Source organism: Chrysemys picta, chromosome 4 (genome assembly GCF_011386835.1).
Source record: "Chrysemys picta bellii isolate R12L10 chromosome 4, ASM1138683v2, whole genome shotgun sequence".
Classification (NCBI taxonomy): Eukaryota; Metazoa; Chordata; order Testudines; family Emydidae; genus Chrysemys; species Chrysemys picta.
Genome location: NC_088794.1, coordinates 86261292 through 86276899, shown reverse-complemented (window position 1 = coordinate 86276899; position 15608 = coordinate 86261292). Strand labels below are relative to the sequence as shown.

The window sequence follows — 15608 nt, the reverse complement described above, 5'->3', positions numbered from 1 at the left end:
TTTAAACGGCCAAATGCACATTCTACCACCATTCTGCACTTGCTTAGCCTGTAGTTAAACAGCTCCTGACTCCTGTCCAGGCTGCCTGTGTATGGCTTCATGAGCCATGGCATTAAGGGGTAGGCTGGGTCCCCAAGAATAACTATGGGCATTTCAACATCCCCAACGGTTATTTTCTGGTCCGGAAAGTAAGTCCCTTGCTGCAGCCCTTTAAACAGAGTTGTGTTCCTGAAGACGCGAGCGTCATGAACCCTTCCCGCCCAGCCCGCATTGATGTTGGTGAAACGTCCCTTGTGATCCACAAGTGCTTGCAGCACCATTGAAAAGTACCCCTTGCGGTTTATGTACTCGGTGGCTTGGTGCTCCGGTGCCAAGATAGGGATATGGGTTCCGTCTATCGCCCCACCACAGTTAGGGAATCCCATTGCAGCAAAGCCATCCACTATGGCCTGCACATTTCCCAGAGTCACAAACTTTCGTAGCAGCACCTGAGTGATTGCTTTGGCTACTTGCATCACAGCAGCCCCCACAGTAGATTTTCCCACTCCAAATTGATTCCCGACTGACCGGTAGCTGTCTGGCGTTGCAAGCTTCCACAGGGCTATCGCCACGCGCTTCTCAACTGTGAGGGCTGCTCTCATCTTGGTATTCTGGCGTTTCAAGGCAGGGGACAGCAAGTCACAAAGTTCCATGAAAGTGCCCTTACGCATGCGAAAGTTCCGCAGCCACTGGGAATCGTCCCAGACCTGCAACACTATGCGGTCCCACCAGTCTGTGCTTGTTTCCCTTGCCCAGAATCGGCGTTCCATGTTTAGAATCTGCCCCATTAACAACATGATCTCCAAAGCACCGGGGCCTGTGGTTTCACTGAATTCTGTATCCGTGTCCGTGTCCATGTCCTCATCATGCTTGTCGCTGCGCTGCCGCTGCCGCTGCCTCCTCTCCTCGTTTTTCTGGTCCTGGCTCAGCATAAACTCCACGAGAACGCGCGAGGTGTTTACAATATTCATGAGTGCTGTCTTGACCTCAGCGGGCTCCATGCTTGCCGTGGTATGGAGTCTGCAGTGTTCACCCACCCAGGAAAAAAGGCGCGAAAATGGTTGTCTGCCGTCCGTTGCTTTCATGCAGGGAGGGAGGGAGGGAGGGAGGAAGTGAGGCTGTACCCAGAACCACCTGCGACGATGTTTTTTGTCCCATCAGGCACTGGGATCTTAACCCACAATCCCAATGGGCGCGGGAGACTGCGGGAACTATGGGATAGCTATGGAATTGCTACCCACAGTGCAACGGTGCAGAAATCGACGCTAGCCCCAGTACTTGGACGCACACCACCGAATTAATGTGCTAGTGTGGCCGCATTCATTTCGACTTTATACAACCTGTTTCTCAAATCCGAATTATCTAAATTCGGATTAATCCCGTAGTGTAGACATACCCTAAGATAGTTTCTTACTAGTAAGCATTTTATCTTTATTTTTCTTTAACCATTTCTAACTTTTATGCATTACTTATATTCACTTAAAATCTCTCTTTGTAGTTGGTAAACTTGTTTCATCTAATACCCAGACACTTCAATTTAAACACACACTAACTATTTAAGGTAATAAAATGGCATATTATTCCCTTAAAGGAATAATGGACTTAATATATTTATACCATCCAGGAGAAGGCTAGGCAGTACATTTCTGGGGAAAATCCATGACTGGAAGTGTGTTGGCATCAGTATAACAGAGGCTGCTGAGAGCCAGGGTGTAACTGGAAGGCTGCAGTTCCACACGGACACTCAGGATGTGGCTTGCATGCTAGAAGGCTGTTTGTGAGGGGCCCAGGAGGGAACTACATCAGCAATGCATTGTAAGGCACCCAAGGTTGCAGGGCAGGGGTGACAGCCCTCCACTAGTCTGAATTGTACCCCGGTGTGTCACATACTCCCCTCAAACTTACGAGGAACTGCAGCTGCAAAGCGATCTACTTCATTATTCATTAGTCTCTGACGTAGTTCATTCTGGCCGCAGTTCTGTGGGCCAATCAGGACAATGGGCCTTTTCCTATTTGCTGGCTGGTGATACAGTGACATTTCCTCATAGGTTAAAATTTCTTCATTGTCATAATCTTCAGAGAGAAAAACAAACAAAACAAAACTCATGAGAAACATTATTTAAAACAGACAACCAGATACATACATGACTGATGTTATTACTACATGACAAAGACAAGGTGGGTGAGATACTATTTTATTGAACCAACTCTCACAGACCTCTTCTTCAGGTGTGGAAAAGGTAACCAGAGTGTCAGAGCTAAATAGAAGATGGGACAGACTGTTAAGCGTAAGGGGTTAACACATTGCAGGAGATCACTTAAAATGAAACAAGAAACCCATGGATCATCACACTTACTTCCACAGATCCATTAACCATCCCAGATAGAAGGAGGAATCTTATCTACAACCAGGCACTAAGATACTACAGAATATGCTCAAGAGAAACTGCTTCAGTACAGGAAAACAAACAAACCCCACACAAGTCTACTCCATATGGGGTATCATCAAACAATTACAACTCATACCCCCAGCCTTTCTAAGCTCATCAGAAGCAAGTTTTCCACAGACCAGGATACACTAACTCAAGCAGCACCAGACCCTGTCAGACCAACAGATGCAAAACCTGCAGACCTATTTCTATGGTTACGATGATTAATACCCCCCACAACACACCTTTCAAGATCTATGGGTCCTAATATGCCAATCACAACATGCGGTGTACCTCATCAGTGCATCAAATGCCCCAGCAACAACTATCTATCCTCTCAAATAAACTCTCACAGAAATATGCTAAAAAGATAAACATCCTATTACCTGTGGGTGAAAACTTTTCACAAAGCAATCACTCCATCCCCGATCTCTCAGTCTTTGTCTCCAAGAAAACCTACAAAACCCCTTCAAAAGAGGAGGCTGGGAATTTGAATTCACAACTCTACTAGACACTAAATATCATGGACTCAATGGAGACACTGTTTTTATGGCTCACTACAACAATTTTTAATCTACTAACTCATTTGTCCTATGACTGCAGAGATGTTAATTGCCCACTTCATTTTAAGTGGTCTCTGTGGCATTCAAAAACTTCTCTTTTCCACCAACAAAAGTTGGTCCAATAAAAGATACTACCTCACCCATCTTGTCTCTCTCATATCCTGGTACCAACATGGGTACAACAACATTACTACTATATGGCAGTATTAACTGCAGTGTGAGCCTGACACACAATGTAAGGAGCTTAGGGAAACCCATCTCTCTTCCCTTCTCGCTGTGCTCTTCTCACTCTTGAGTCCCTCTGATGGGTATATCAGCCTTGTGGCTGAGAATTGGAGAGATCTTATTGCCTCTGTTTATTTTTCCAGGATTGCGCTATTCAGCAATAAAATACATTCCTCTTCCTGTCAGAAGAAAGTGTTCTGCCAGGCCCTATTGGCATGGGTTTGGGGAACAAATCTGCTGATATGTTTATAAATTAGGTTTCTAACAAAGAAATAGTAATTCAGCAATTATTTCTTGGCATTTATATTTATAACCAAAATTCAATTTTTTTTCAGACTTTGTCATACATCTAATTTGCATTTATCATGAATCCCAAAGGTACTTTTGTATATAGAACTCCACTGGAAAGAACTTTCTGGGGACACTGTTTCAGTCTCGTATTGAATATGCATACAACATTCAATAAGAAATAGCAGGGACAAGCTTTATGTAGCACATAATAAGAAATGGGTTTGTCATTGTTATAGCAAGGTAAAGAATGTTCAGCCATTTTAACTAGATAATTCTAAAACTGGCATACAGTTCACAGCAGGGTTATTACTACTTACCGTCATTTTTATTGGCATTGTACAAAACTTTTTTCCGTTTCTTTTTATTTTTCTTTGCACACCAGAGTTTTCCTGAAAGTCAAATTAAAAATCACTAGAATCAGAAACGCTTGTACATAAAAACAAAGCTTCTTTTTTCTGTCTGTGTACTTAAAGATGGTAGGATACATTTTGTCTTTCTACATATTTTACCTGTATTTTAAGTAAATTAAGAAATATAAGTTTCTATAGATTATAGATATGTAGTATTAGATTAATTTAACTCCTACAACACGATATCAAGAGCCTCCTGCATTGCTCAGACTCCTAACCTGAGATCATCTAACTCTTCTTGCTCTCTTACCTAATACATCCAGTACATAAAATACTCCTACTATTTCTTCCACATTTCCAAGGGCCATCCTTTCTGTTAGGGCTTTACTGTTAAAAACTCTTGACCATACATACACTCTTATTTTGTGTCTTGACTATTATAAACTCTTACTCTCTGACTGCCTTAATATCCCTTATCTCCCTGCGAGTTCATACAAGACAGTTGATAAGAACCTCCTCTTTGTTGCTTTGACCAGACTTTATCCACCCGTGTCTAGTTAAGGTGGTCTCAGAGTACACAGATCTTTAGAAGTTTTCTTCTAACCCACCTCTGTCACTATTTTAGCAACTGAGGGGTGGTGGATGAAATTCCTCTCAGAGAGAACGAGAGGCTCATCTCCTGCAGCTCTTGAATTACTCCAATGAGATCTGCATGTGCTATGAGAACACCATTTGAGTATTAACAAGTTCCTACACAAACTTCTTGCCTACATTAAGAATTTCAGAGAATTATCCCATCTGTGCTAGATCAAGAGGTGGAAGAATTTCCTAAAATTCTGTATGTAGACAAGGCTCCAGAGTCCCTGTGACAATCAGAGTCCAGACACTCCAAGGAGAGAACAGAAGATTTAAACCCCAAAAATGAGCAGTTGAACCAACTGACTGCATACTGTATTATGGTACTGTAAAAGCGTATCGAGTAAGGTCTTTTATGAAACCGTGTCATGTTCTGAACTTAATGCTCATTAGGACATATCTACAAATTGTGGTTATGAATCTACATATTTAGGTACATAGAAAAATGCATTCATGACCTGTACTACAACTTCAACTATATCCAGGGCCGGCCTTAGTGAAAATGGCACCCTGGGCACACTTGTATTTTGTGGATCCACATCCATCATCCCTGGCTCCCACAGGCTCCCTCCTTCCATCACCTCTGGGCCCCACTGCCTCCCCCAGTATTTAATTTGAATTGAAAGAGATGACAGAGATCAGCCCTGGCCCAATTTAAGCAGTGGCAGGACAGCCTGATACCGGTGGGTGCTGGCCGGGTGCCCAGCTCTGATAGCAACGCCACCGTCAGCAGCAACGTAGAATTAAGGGTGGCATCTTGCAAGAGCCCATGGCCTTCCTGCAGCCCTCTGGCCACTCCTGGCTCACCAGGGCACCATTTCAGATTTTAGAGGGTGGGAGGAAACTTTAACCGTGATTCCAGCAACTACTTAGGCATCTAACAACTCTAGCTTTTTTTTTTTATATAGATAACTTAGGAGTTAGATATAATGCTCCTGTCAGCTAACTGCTATATAAAAGGAAAAAAAAAAGATAAACTCCAATTAAAGCCACATTTAAAGTTCATATGTAAAAGATCAGGAAATAATACAGCAAAATATTCCCAATCCCAAGCCTTGAGGTATCAGTTCTGGAGCTTTCACACATCAGAAACCCATGGTTGATACTTCGTACACTATATTTCGTAAAGATAAATAAAAAGAAATAAAATCTGCTTACTTTCTCAAACAGACACACACTGTGTTACTGCCATTATCTACTCTATTTTAGTCAGTTGTTTTTCATTCCACTAAAAACATACTTAATTTTAACATATGGGATTAAGGTTCCCCCCCCCCCTTTTATTAAGAAAGGGAATTTGTTTTTCTAATGATTTTGGCATTTATGTTTACTGATCATAATAATGTACATGACTCACCAGCACTTGACTCCATCATTGCTATTGGTATCACAGTTGGAACTGCATTTACTTTCATGCAAATTTTAAGTTATTTTACAGATACAACTAAAAATATAATTTGAAAATAAGCAACCTTCATCTGCCCAGTGTCTAAAGTTATGTGTTTAGCTTATGTTTTTTAAACTGGCACTGTTAGTACAAGCTAAATTTACATTATAGAAGGATACTATTATTTGACTGTACCACTTTAAATAACGAATGACAAAGCACAATATGATAATAAAAGTAATAATGATAATTACTCCAGCCAGGACAGGTTAGGCATTTTAGAACTCACTACTCAAAGAATTAAATGTAAAGATGAGAGAAATAAAATTATGAAATGCACACACCAGTCAAAAAACTGAAAGAATAGCAGTCTAATCCTTAACTTTGAAAGAATAAAATTACGGAGACTACGTGCATTGCAGGAAATACCAAGAAGTAATAACAATAATACAAATATGTGTGTGTGTGTGTGTGAGAGTGAGACACACACACACACACACACACACACACACACACACACACACAGTCTCACTCCTAAATCATCTCACTCCTGAACCCTGTCCCCTCCCCCCCCACTCTGTGGAGATGGGGTACATGGGCAAGGGTGGGGAGGACACTCTGACATCAGCATCCCCCCTCTCCCCAGCAGACAGGAAAGCTCCCAGGAGCACCTGGTCAGGGCTGGCTCCAAGGCAGGGAGCAGGAGCAGCACAACAGCAGAGCAGTGCGGAGGGGGGTGGAGGAGGAGGAGGGGATGCCCCTGCTCCAAAGGTGCCCTGCTTATAACGGCACCCCAGGTTTTCACCACATTGGCCTGCAGGGTCAGCCTGTGACCAGGGCACTCAGGGCAATCGCCCAGGGCAGTGTACTGAAGGAGGCGCCTTTGATACCTCCCACCTGACCTGACCTGCCGATCAAGAGCCACCTGGGCTTAGGGAGGCAGCCAGCCAGCCAGGGAGAGAGAGAGACATTGCTGGAGAGGGCAGCCCCAAGCTGCAGCTTGACTAGACAGTCAGTCAGGTAACTCCTACGGTGAGGCAGCAGAGGTGGGTTTCAAGGGCTCCCCACTCTCCCTGGACAGAGGGCTCCCTGTGTTAGAAGCCATGGCGAGTGGAGCTGCGCTTGAAGAAGCTCCTGATCGGAGCTCTGGGATGGGTGGCTGAGGTTGAGCAGAGGGGGAGGGGAAGGGATGTGTGTGCCAGCAGCTTGCCTGTGTCCCAGATGGGGGCTTGGAGCAGCCTCCCTGCTATTTAGGTTGTGGTGGGGGTGGGCCTGCTGTACTAACATCCCCTAAGAGCCTGCCCCACTTGTCCAGAAAAGGGCTTGCTCTTTCCACCAGCACTGTCAGCAGGAGCACACACTTAACTCTGCATAGGTGAGCACCAGGCTAACCAGGGGCACTATAGCCTGCTCCCATCCCAGCCCATTGCATGCCCCCCTCTGCAGGGAAGCGGGGTCACATACCACCCTCCCCCCCAGTTTTCTGTCAGGGTTTGCCTGACGAGCCTTCTCCCTCTCCCCTGTGGAGAGGCAAACAAATAGCTGGAAGCTATAGGGAGGGGCTGCTGCTTCAGCTCTGCAAGGAGAGGTAGTAGAGGAACAGCTGCTTTCCCACAGGGGAACTGAGGGTAAGGGGGAGGCTGCCTGGGAAGGGGGAGGAGTGACTTAAGCTGTTGGGGGGGCGCAGGGGGACCTTTAAATTGTGTCCCCTTTCCTGATCAGCAGGTAAGGGTCCTCCCTGCTCCCCTGGCTCAGAAGCTTCACTCGCTTGGTTCCAGGCAGGTGCACAGGAGATCAGCTCCCCCATGTGCCTCCCCCCCATCTGAACAGAAGGGGGAATGGGGGCAACAGTGGATAAGGGAGTAGCATGTAAACTCATTGCGCGCTTTGCCCGGTCTCAGAGATGTTCCCAACACAGTAGTTCTGTAGTTTTAATGGCATATTAACCATTAAGTAGGTGGTGCCTGCCTGCCTGCTGTGACCTTCTTGAAACCCATCTCCCTTTCTTTCAATTCCTGATAGCCAGAGGGTGGGGATAGGTACTCCTGAGGTCATTCTGTGCCAAAAAAATAAATTTGTCAAATAAATGTGGAGGCTCCCGCATGGCAGTGGGGAGCACAGGCCACTGGCTGCACAGAGGTGGGAAATCACTATGCAGCTCCTCCCCCCTCATTCCCCCCAGGAAACAAATTCAGTGGTGAGGCTGCACCCACTCCAAGACAGCACAAGGACTGAGCCTGCTCCAGAATCACCCCACGGCCCTGCCCCTCCATGTGGGCAGGCAGGCTCAGCAAGGCAGGATCTAAGTGTGGAGGGGGTGTGGGGCAATCTGGGTGCAGGAAGCTCAGTGGGGGATCTGGGTGCAAGGGGGACCTGGATTCACAGGGGCTTGTTGGGGGATTCTGGGTCCAATGGTAATGGGACTCTGCAGGGGGGTCCAGGTGAAGGTGGTTGGGGCTCAGTGGGGGAGGGGGGAGAAGGGGGAAGAGAACTACAAGGATTACAATTCTGCCACTCTCTTCTGAGTTGTTAATAAGTCAGTCGATACTAGAAAAGAAATATAGGGTCTGCAATTGCACTCATTTTCAAAGTTGTTAGAGTGGTTTTTTCCCCCAAAAGAAATACTGCCAGTTCATGGGTCCAATTTCACATCCCACATATTCTTTCAACTGTTTAAAAGGTGTGGGCTAAAACAATTAAAGTCTACCCCATATCTCCCAGAAACAAATGGGTTGAAAGATTTAATGGGACACTCAAATTCATGCTAACAGTGTACGTACATAGAAAGGCAGGGGACTGGGACATGCTATTGCTTTACCTATTGTTTGTTTCCCTCTTCAATTTCTTATACAGAAGAAAGATCAGAGGGCCCACTAGATCTGGTCAGATTCATGGGAAGGGAACAATGACCCAGAAGGGCAACCTGTAATTGAACTGGTATCTAAGTTCAGGGCAAAGTTAAAATCCATTATGGAGCTGGTAGAGCATAACATTGAAAGAAGCCACGCTGTACAAAAAAGCGTGCATATGAAAAAACATGTGAAAGGGCCTTTGATACCAAAACATCAGAGACACCACTTGAATTAACATTGGTACAACAGAAGAAATTTTCTTTAGAATATATATCCAACCTGATTTCTCTGGCTCCTTGTCTTCTTCTATGGTTTGCTTCATTGCTTCTCTTTGCTGTTGAAAGCTCTTTCCTTAATATACAAAAAAGGTACATAAAAGCAGTTGGCATTGGGAAACAATGTCTATTTCCTTTGACAGGCGAGATGCCAGTTTTCTTTAACTAATTTCTCAGAATTACACAGCTACATTATCATACCTCTCAATCTGCTACGGCCCAAGTGATACACACTGTGTGACAAAGATCCAAAATGAGGGACAATGTGTCATACATGAAACTTAAATCTATGGAATTCATTCTTTTAGGGTAAATAACTTTCTATAATCTCAGTTCCATTACTACAGTTAATGTATATAATTTTAAACAATGAAAGTAAGGAGATGGTGAATTTGTGTGGAACGTAGGTAACTGACTAAAGTGTAATCCTTCAAAATAAGGGATATTTGGACAGGGACTAGATGATCCAATACGATTTTTCCATCTTTAACGTCTATGATTCTTAAATGGAAGGATTCATCTCTGAGAAGTACCATGCAAACACTTATAAAAGGAGAAAGTTATTTAGAAAACTGTCATTCACTGTAGCGCAGTGATTCTCAAACTTTTGTACTGGTGACCCCTTTCACATAGCAAGCCTCTGAGTGTGACCCCCTCCCCCACCATAAATTAAAAACACTTTTTTATATGTTTAACACCATTATAAATGCTGGAGGCAAAGCAGGGCTTGGTAGGCTGACAGCTCACGACCCCCCAGGTAATAGCCTTACGAGCCCTGAGGGATCCCAACCCCCAGTTTGAAAACCCCTGCTGTAGCATTCCCAACATATACCTCTCAAGGAAGAGGAGTGTATCCTTAGTATCACTCTGAGCAATTCTGTTTTGAAGAGCGATTATAGAAGAATGGCATTGTTTCTCAATGATTTTCATATTAAATATGCTCAGTTTGCAAGTAAAAAATGTGTTGTGTTTTTTTCCCCAAATAAATTCCAGCCCTGCAAAATCAGCCTGGACTTAAAGAATCAAACTGGGTTCCTTTTCATCTCATGCAAACATCACAAAGTAATGAAGTCACCCTTGTGAAACACCTGTCTTCGAAATTATTTCTTGTTCACCATATTGCTGCCAATGGATTTGCATTGCATGGGTGTAACAGATAAGACCTTAATAAATAACTCTTGCTGATGCTCCACAATGGAAGGTGAACACTGGTTCCAATGATTGAAAATCCAATTAATCTGAGGCTCCCAGCAGTTTGAAAGAGGAATTTCTCCATCTACTGCTCTCTGTATTTACTGAGCCTAAATTTGCTTTCTCAGAGTGCGGAAGAGTAAACTGGGGTTAAAGTGCAAGTGTTGCTGTAGCAGACAGCAGAGGAAATTTGAACTCAAAGGGAAAAAAGAAGAAACTGGTGGAATGATCAGGTCTAATCTGTGATTGGCAGATATACCAGTGGATGCCTATCTATGAGAAAATTAACACCTGCTTGAAAGAAATAGGTAACTATTTTTGAACCTGTAAATTAATTTCTATATCATAAAACCATCATAGTGGTTCTCTCTGCTCAAAAGAAATTCAAGCAACAGATGGACATTTAACCAGCCAAACTCCAGGATATAAAAGTCTCTTTCAAGACTTTTTCACTTGCTGTAGTGGCTTGTGTTCCAAACAATGGCACCTCAAAACTTCTGCACATCTGTGTTTTTGGTTACATTGCACTGTACCTGGGATAAGGCCTGCCAAAGGCTGATTGTCTTCATCTCCATCTCGGTAGGCCTGCCACCAGTTTGGATCTTCTTGGCTGATCACATGGAGTATATCTCCCTTTTGAAAAGACAGACCTAACTCTCGGCAAGGTACATAAGGATCATCAGAAGGATCATAGTCAAAATGTGCTTTCACGTGCATCTAGGAAACAAGAGATATAAAAATAAAAGGGAAAAAATATTTAGTAATTCCAAGGATTCATGTCCCCTAAAATATTCTCTCCCTTTGGCTGTGAAACAAAAGAAAAAAAAAATTGTGACAAGTTGCAATTTCAATATTTGAGTCAGTCTCTTGTATGCTGGTATGGACGGCACTACTAAAATATCTATAATGATAGGGAAAATAAAACTACCAATTTGGGGGAAGTTTAGAAACTGAAGATGAAGGCATAAAAATCCTTTCATACAAATGACTATGCACCTAAAACACTGAGGTGAAATAATTCAATCCAGTTAATGGAGACACATGTAGGGGTTTTGGTAGCACTTTTAAATGCAAATTCCTAATTTTGCTACTTAATTTTGGCTAAAAGGGAAGACTACTTATCTGTAGTTCTGCTTCTCTGAAGACATCATTACACTGGACTCTGATTCTTGTGTTAGCACTTCTTATCACAAAGCCTATACAACTCCCTTAGCTCAGATTTTTTTCTCTGACCAGATACTGATTTAATTCCTTGAGATCCTGGAAGGGTCAGGGTCCTCCTGGCTTTTTTGCTTATCAGGAAGTACTTAGAATAAAATCCATTTCCTTTTTCACGACGTGGCACAAATTGATGACGGTCTTTGCCAGGAGGGACTGGATTTCCTGAAGCATTTTTCCCCGATACTTAGAAGACAGAGATCATTCTTGGGAGTATTCCTGAAAGCCTGAGTTAGTTGCTTCACCGAACTGAACTTGCACCATATGTCCAAGGTGGCCAGGGACAACTAGGTGTAAAAAGCTTTTAAGTTTGCTCCTAGCGGGGATATCCTGGCAGGATACTGAAAGTAGCACATAGGGTACACATTCTGGAACCCTACAGCTTTTGCTGCTTGTAGGAACTGGGCTTAGAACCAGTCAACTTCTGCAGCTGATGAGGTGACCATCCTGGAGTTGGGATCCTTTGAAATCAGTTGTAGATGGCTTATAAAAAGAGAAACTTTTCCTTTGCATCTTTTAAATGAGGGCCACGAGGGATACGACACAGGCCCAAGACACTAGTGTGTATGTTATTTTATCTCTCTGTAAAGAGGCTTGCATCTGCTCCCCAAACAGGTTCTCTTTGGCATTATAGCACGTCCTTGAATTTCTCCTGCTGCAAATTAGATGTCTGCAGCCAAGCTGAAGGAATCCATTTAGAGTAGCAGCGTTTGCAGCCATACCCTGCATTAAAGGGTGCTCACATCTGACATAAGGCAAAATCTACACCCTAATGGATAATTTCTCGGAGTTCCTGGTAATGCTCTTTGGAGGAAAATCAACCAGGGCAAAGGCCTTCTACATGCCCAAGCAGGGCCTCCCATGTCTGCACTATTTTTAGCAGTGTAGGGTCCTGCTGCCTCCCTGTTGCAGTAAAAGATTCCAGCATCAGGGAGCTGCTGGAGCCTTTCCCTGCCTCAGTGAAAGACTCCACTGCCTCCTCCCACTAAAAGTCTTTCATTGTGGTGTGTAGTTACATATACTCTATATGTCGCTGCAAGCATAGACAAGGCCATAAACTAAGCACAAATGATCACATTTTGATGGAATTCTCAAGGCCAATGGTTCTCAACCTTTCTAGATTACTATACCACTTTCAGGAGTCTGATTTGTCTTGCGTACCCCCAAGTTTCACCTCACTTAAAAACTACTTGCTTACAAAATCAGACATAAAAATACAAAAAAGTGTTACAGTGCACTTATTTACTGAAAAATTACTTACTTTTTCATTTTGTCTGTATGAAATTTTAGTTTGTACTGACTTCGCTAGTGCTTTTTATGTATCCTGTTATAAAACTAGGCAAATATCTAGATGAGTTGATGTATTCCCTGGAAGATCTCCGTGTACACGGACCCCTGCTTGAGAACCACTGCCCTAGGCAGTCACCTGTGATTATTTTCAGCAGTGTTACTCAAATCTTTGAGGTCTAAATCAATTTCTTTTGTTTCATCCTGTAAAATGACCCACAACCTTTGTAAGCACTGGGTGAAAACCAATGGTTGTAAGATTAACATAAATTTCACTTACAACTGTCTCCTTGGCAGGAGGCGGCTTGCTCTGTTGACTGGGTATCAGCACAAACGTCAGAGTGCCATGCATGTCAGCCTGTAACAAAAAACAAGACTCCAGTAATCTACAGCATAAATACCTGACTGATTGTTTGAATTAGGGATTCCAATAAATAACATTTACTGTTTTCAAAGTGCAATACAAATTCCAAGAAAATCCAGGCCCTATAATCAAATGCATCATTATATCATTATGTGGGTTAAGATTTATAATGATCCCAATATACATGCATTACTACAGAAAAGTGACATAGTAAGGAAGACTAAAGAGCTTGAGGCTGATCTTGTTCAATATCTTCATTAATGATCTGGAGGATGGCGTGGACTGCACTCTCAGTAATTTTGCAGATGACACTGAACTGGGAGGAGTGGTAGATACGCTGGAAGGTAGGGATAGGACACAGAGGGACCTAGACAAATTAGAGGATTGGACCAAAAGAAATCTGATGAAGTTCAATAAGGACAAGTGCAGAGTCCTACACTTAGGACGGAAGAATCCTCCGCACTGCTACAGACTAGGGACTGAATGGCTAGGCAGCAGTTCCGCAGAAAAGGACCTAGGGGTTACAGTGGACGAGAAACTGGATATGAGTTGACAGTATGCCCTTGTTGACAAGAAGGCTAATGGCATTTTGGGCTGTATAAGTAGGCGCATTGCCAGCAGATCGAGGGACGTGATCATTCCCCTCTATTTGACATTGGTGAGGCCTCATCTGGAGTACTGTGTCCAGTTTTGGGCCCCACACTACAAGAAGGATGTGGAAAAATTGGAAAGAGTCCAGCGGAGGGCAACAAAAATGATTAGGGGGCTGCAACACATGACTTATGAGGAGAGGCTGAGGGAACTGGGATTATTTAGTCTGCAGAAGAGAAGAATGAGGGGGGATTTGATAGCTGCTTTCAACTACCTGAAAGGGGGCTCCAAAGAGGATGGATCTAGACTGTTCTCAGTGGTACCAGATGACAGAACAAGGAGTAATGGTCTCAAGTTGCAGTGAGGGAGGTTTAGGTTGGATATTAGGAAAAACTTTTTCACTAGAAGGGTGGTGAAGCACTGGAATGGGTTACCTAAGGAGGTGATGGAATCTCCTTCCTTAGATGTTTTTAAGGTCAGGCTTGACAAAGCCCTGGCTGGGATGATTTAGTTGGGAATTGGTCCTGCTTTGAGCAGGGGGTTGGACTAGATGACCTCCTGAGGTCCCTTCCAACCCTGATATTCTATGATCTCCAGATGATGGAAGCCTAGAAAGCTTGGTTGTGCATACAAATTATTTTCTCTATACAACTTTATTGAGAAAAAGATGGGGGAATTAGAGAACTACAAGGATTACAATTCTGCCACTCTCTTCTGAGTTGTTAATAAGTTAGTCGATACTGGAAAAGAAATATAGGAGCTAAAACAAAGATGAAAATGTTCATGGTGAACTCAAATTTCTTTTAGTTATAAAACAGTGTTTCTAATTATAAGTGTAAAGAGAATGCTTGTTTATACTGAAACATTACCAAAAGGTACTGTGACAGACCCAGACCAGTGGGGTACAGGAGTCTGGTAGAGGGCAAATATACTGGTCACTGGATGAGTAGTTTTCTGTTTCCTGAGTGACCAGAGCAGGGGCTGCACTAGAGTAATCAGGAACCTGCTAGAACCAGTTAAGGCAGGTAGGCTAATTAGGACACCTGGAGCCAATTAAGAAGAAGCTGCTAGAATCAATTAAGGCAGGCTAATCAGGGCACCTGGGTTTTAAAAGGAGCTCACTTCAGTTTGTGGTGCAAGTGTGAGGAGCTGGGAGCAAGAGGTGCAAGGAGCGGAGAGTGATAGGGTATGCTGCTGGAGGACTGAGGAGCACAAGCGTTATCAGACACCATGAGGAAGGTCCTGTGGTGAGAATAAGGAAGGTATTTGGAGGAGGCCATGGGGAAGTAGCCCAGGGAGTTGTAGCTGTCATGCAGCTGTTACAGGAGGCACTCTAGACAGCTGCAGTCCACAGGGCCCTGGGCTGGAACCCGGAGTAGAGGGCGGGCCCGGGTTCCCCCCAAACCTCCCAATTGACCTGGACTGTGGGTTCTTCCAGAGGGGAAGGTCTCTGGGCTGTTCCCCAACCCACATGGTGAATCTCTGAGGCAAGAAAATCTGCCAATAAGCGCAGGACCCACCAAGATAGGAGGAGGAACTTTGTCACAGTACATAAACAAATTTATTTTCTTCACCTGTCAAGGCATAAAACCATCATCCATAGAAATTATATCATTAACAGCTAAAATATTTAATTGTTAAACACTGATACTGTGCTCAGTCCTATAAAGAAAGTCAGCAAAGTCCTTGTCCTAAAGAGCTTACAGTCCCAATCCTGTAAAGACTTACATATACACTTCAATTTACACACCACGTAGTTCTACTGACTGACAAGTCAGCTCACAGTGCTTAAAATAAACAATGTGTGTAAATCATTGCAACAATGTGGTTCTTAGGACTTGATTTACACAGTGTAGCAAGCACTACACTCAGTTATGTTTGCACAATCAGGTCTTATGAAAGTAATGCAT

The 15608-nt window shown here is 43.5% G+C and overlaps 1 protein-coding gene across 6 annotated transcripts in view; it reads right to left on the bottom strand.

Moving 5' to 3' along the window:
- PALS1 (protein associated with LIN7 1, MAGUK p55 family member) overlaps window positions 1–15608 on the bottom strand; it is a 130602-nt gene that overhangs the window by 18335 nt on the left and 96659 nt on the right. For all 6 annotated transcript variants that reach the window (XM_005306689.5, XM_065592903.1, XM_042849322.2 and 3 more), the window contains 5 exons: window positions 13024–13101; window positions 10772–10955; window positions 9052–9123; window positions 3865–3936; window positions 1945–2112 (listed from right to left, as the gene is read on the bottom strand). In XM_005306689.5, the coding sequence (XP_005306746.1) occupies window positions 1945–2112; window positions 3865–3936; window positions 9052–9123; window positions 10772–10955; window positions 13024–13101 (574 nt within the window). The remainder of the gene's footprint in view (window positions 1–1944; window positions 2113–3864; window positions 3937–9051; window positions 9124–10771; window positions 10956–13023; window positions 13102–15608) is intronic.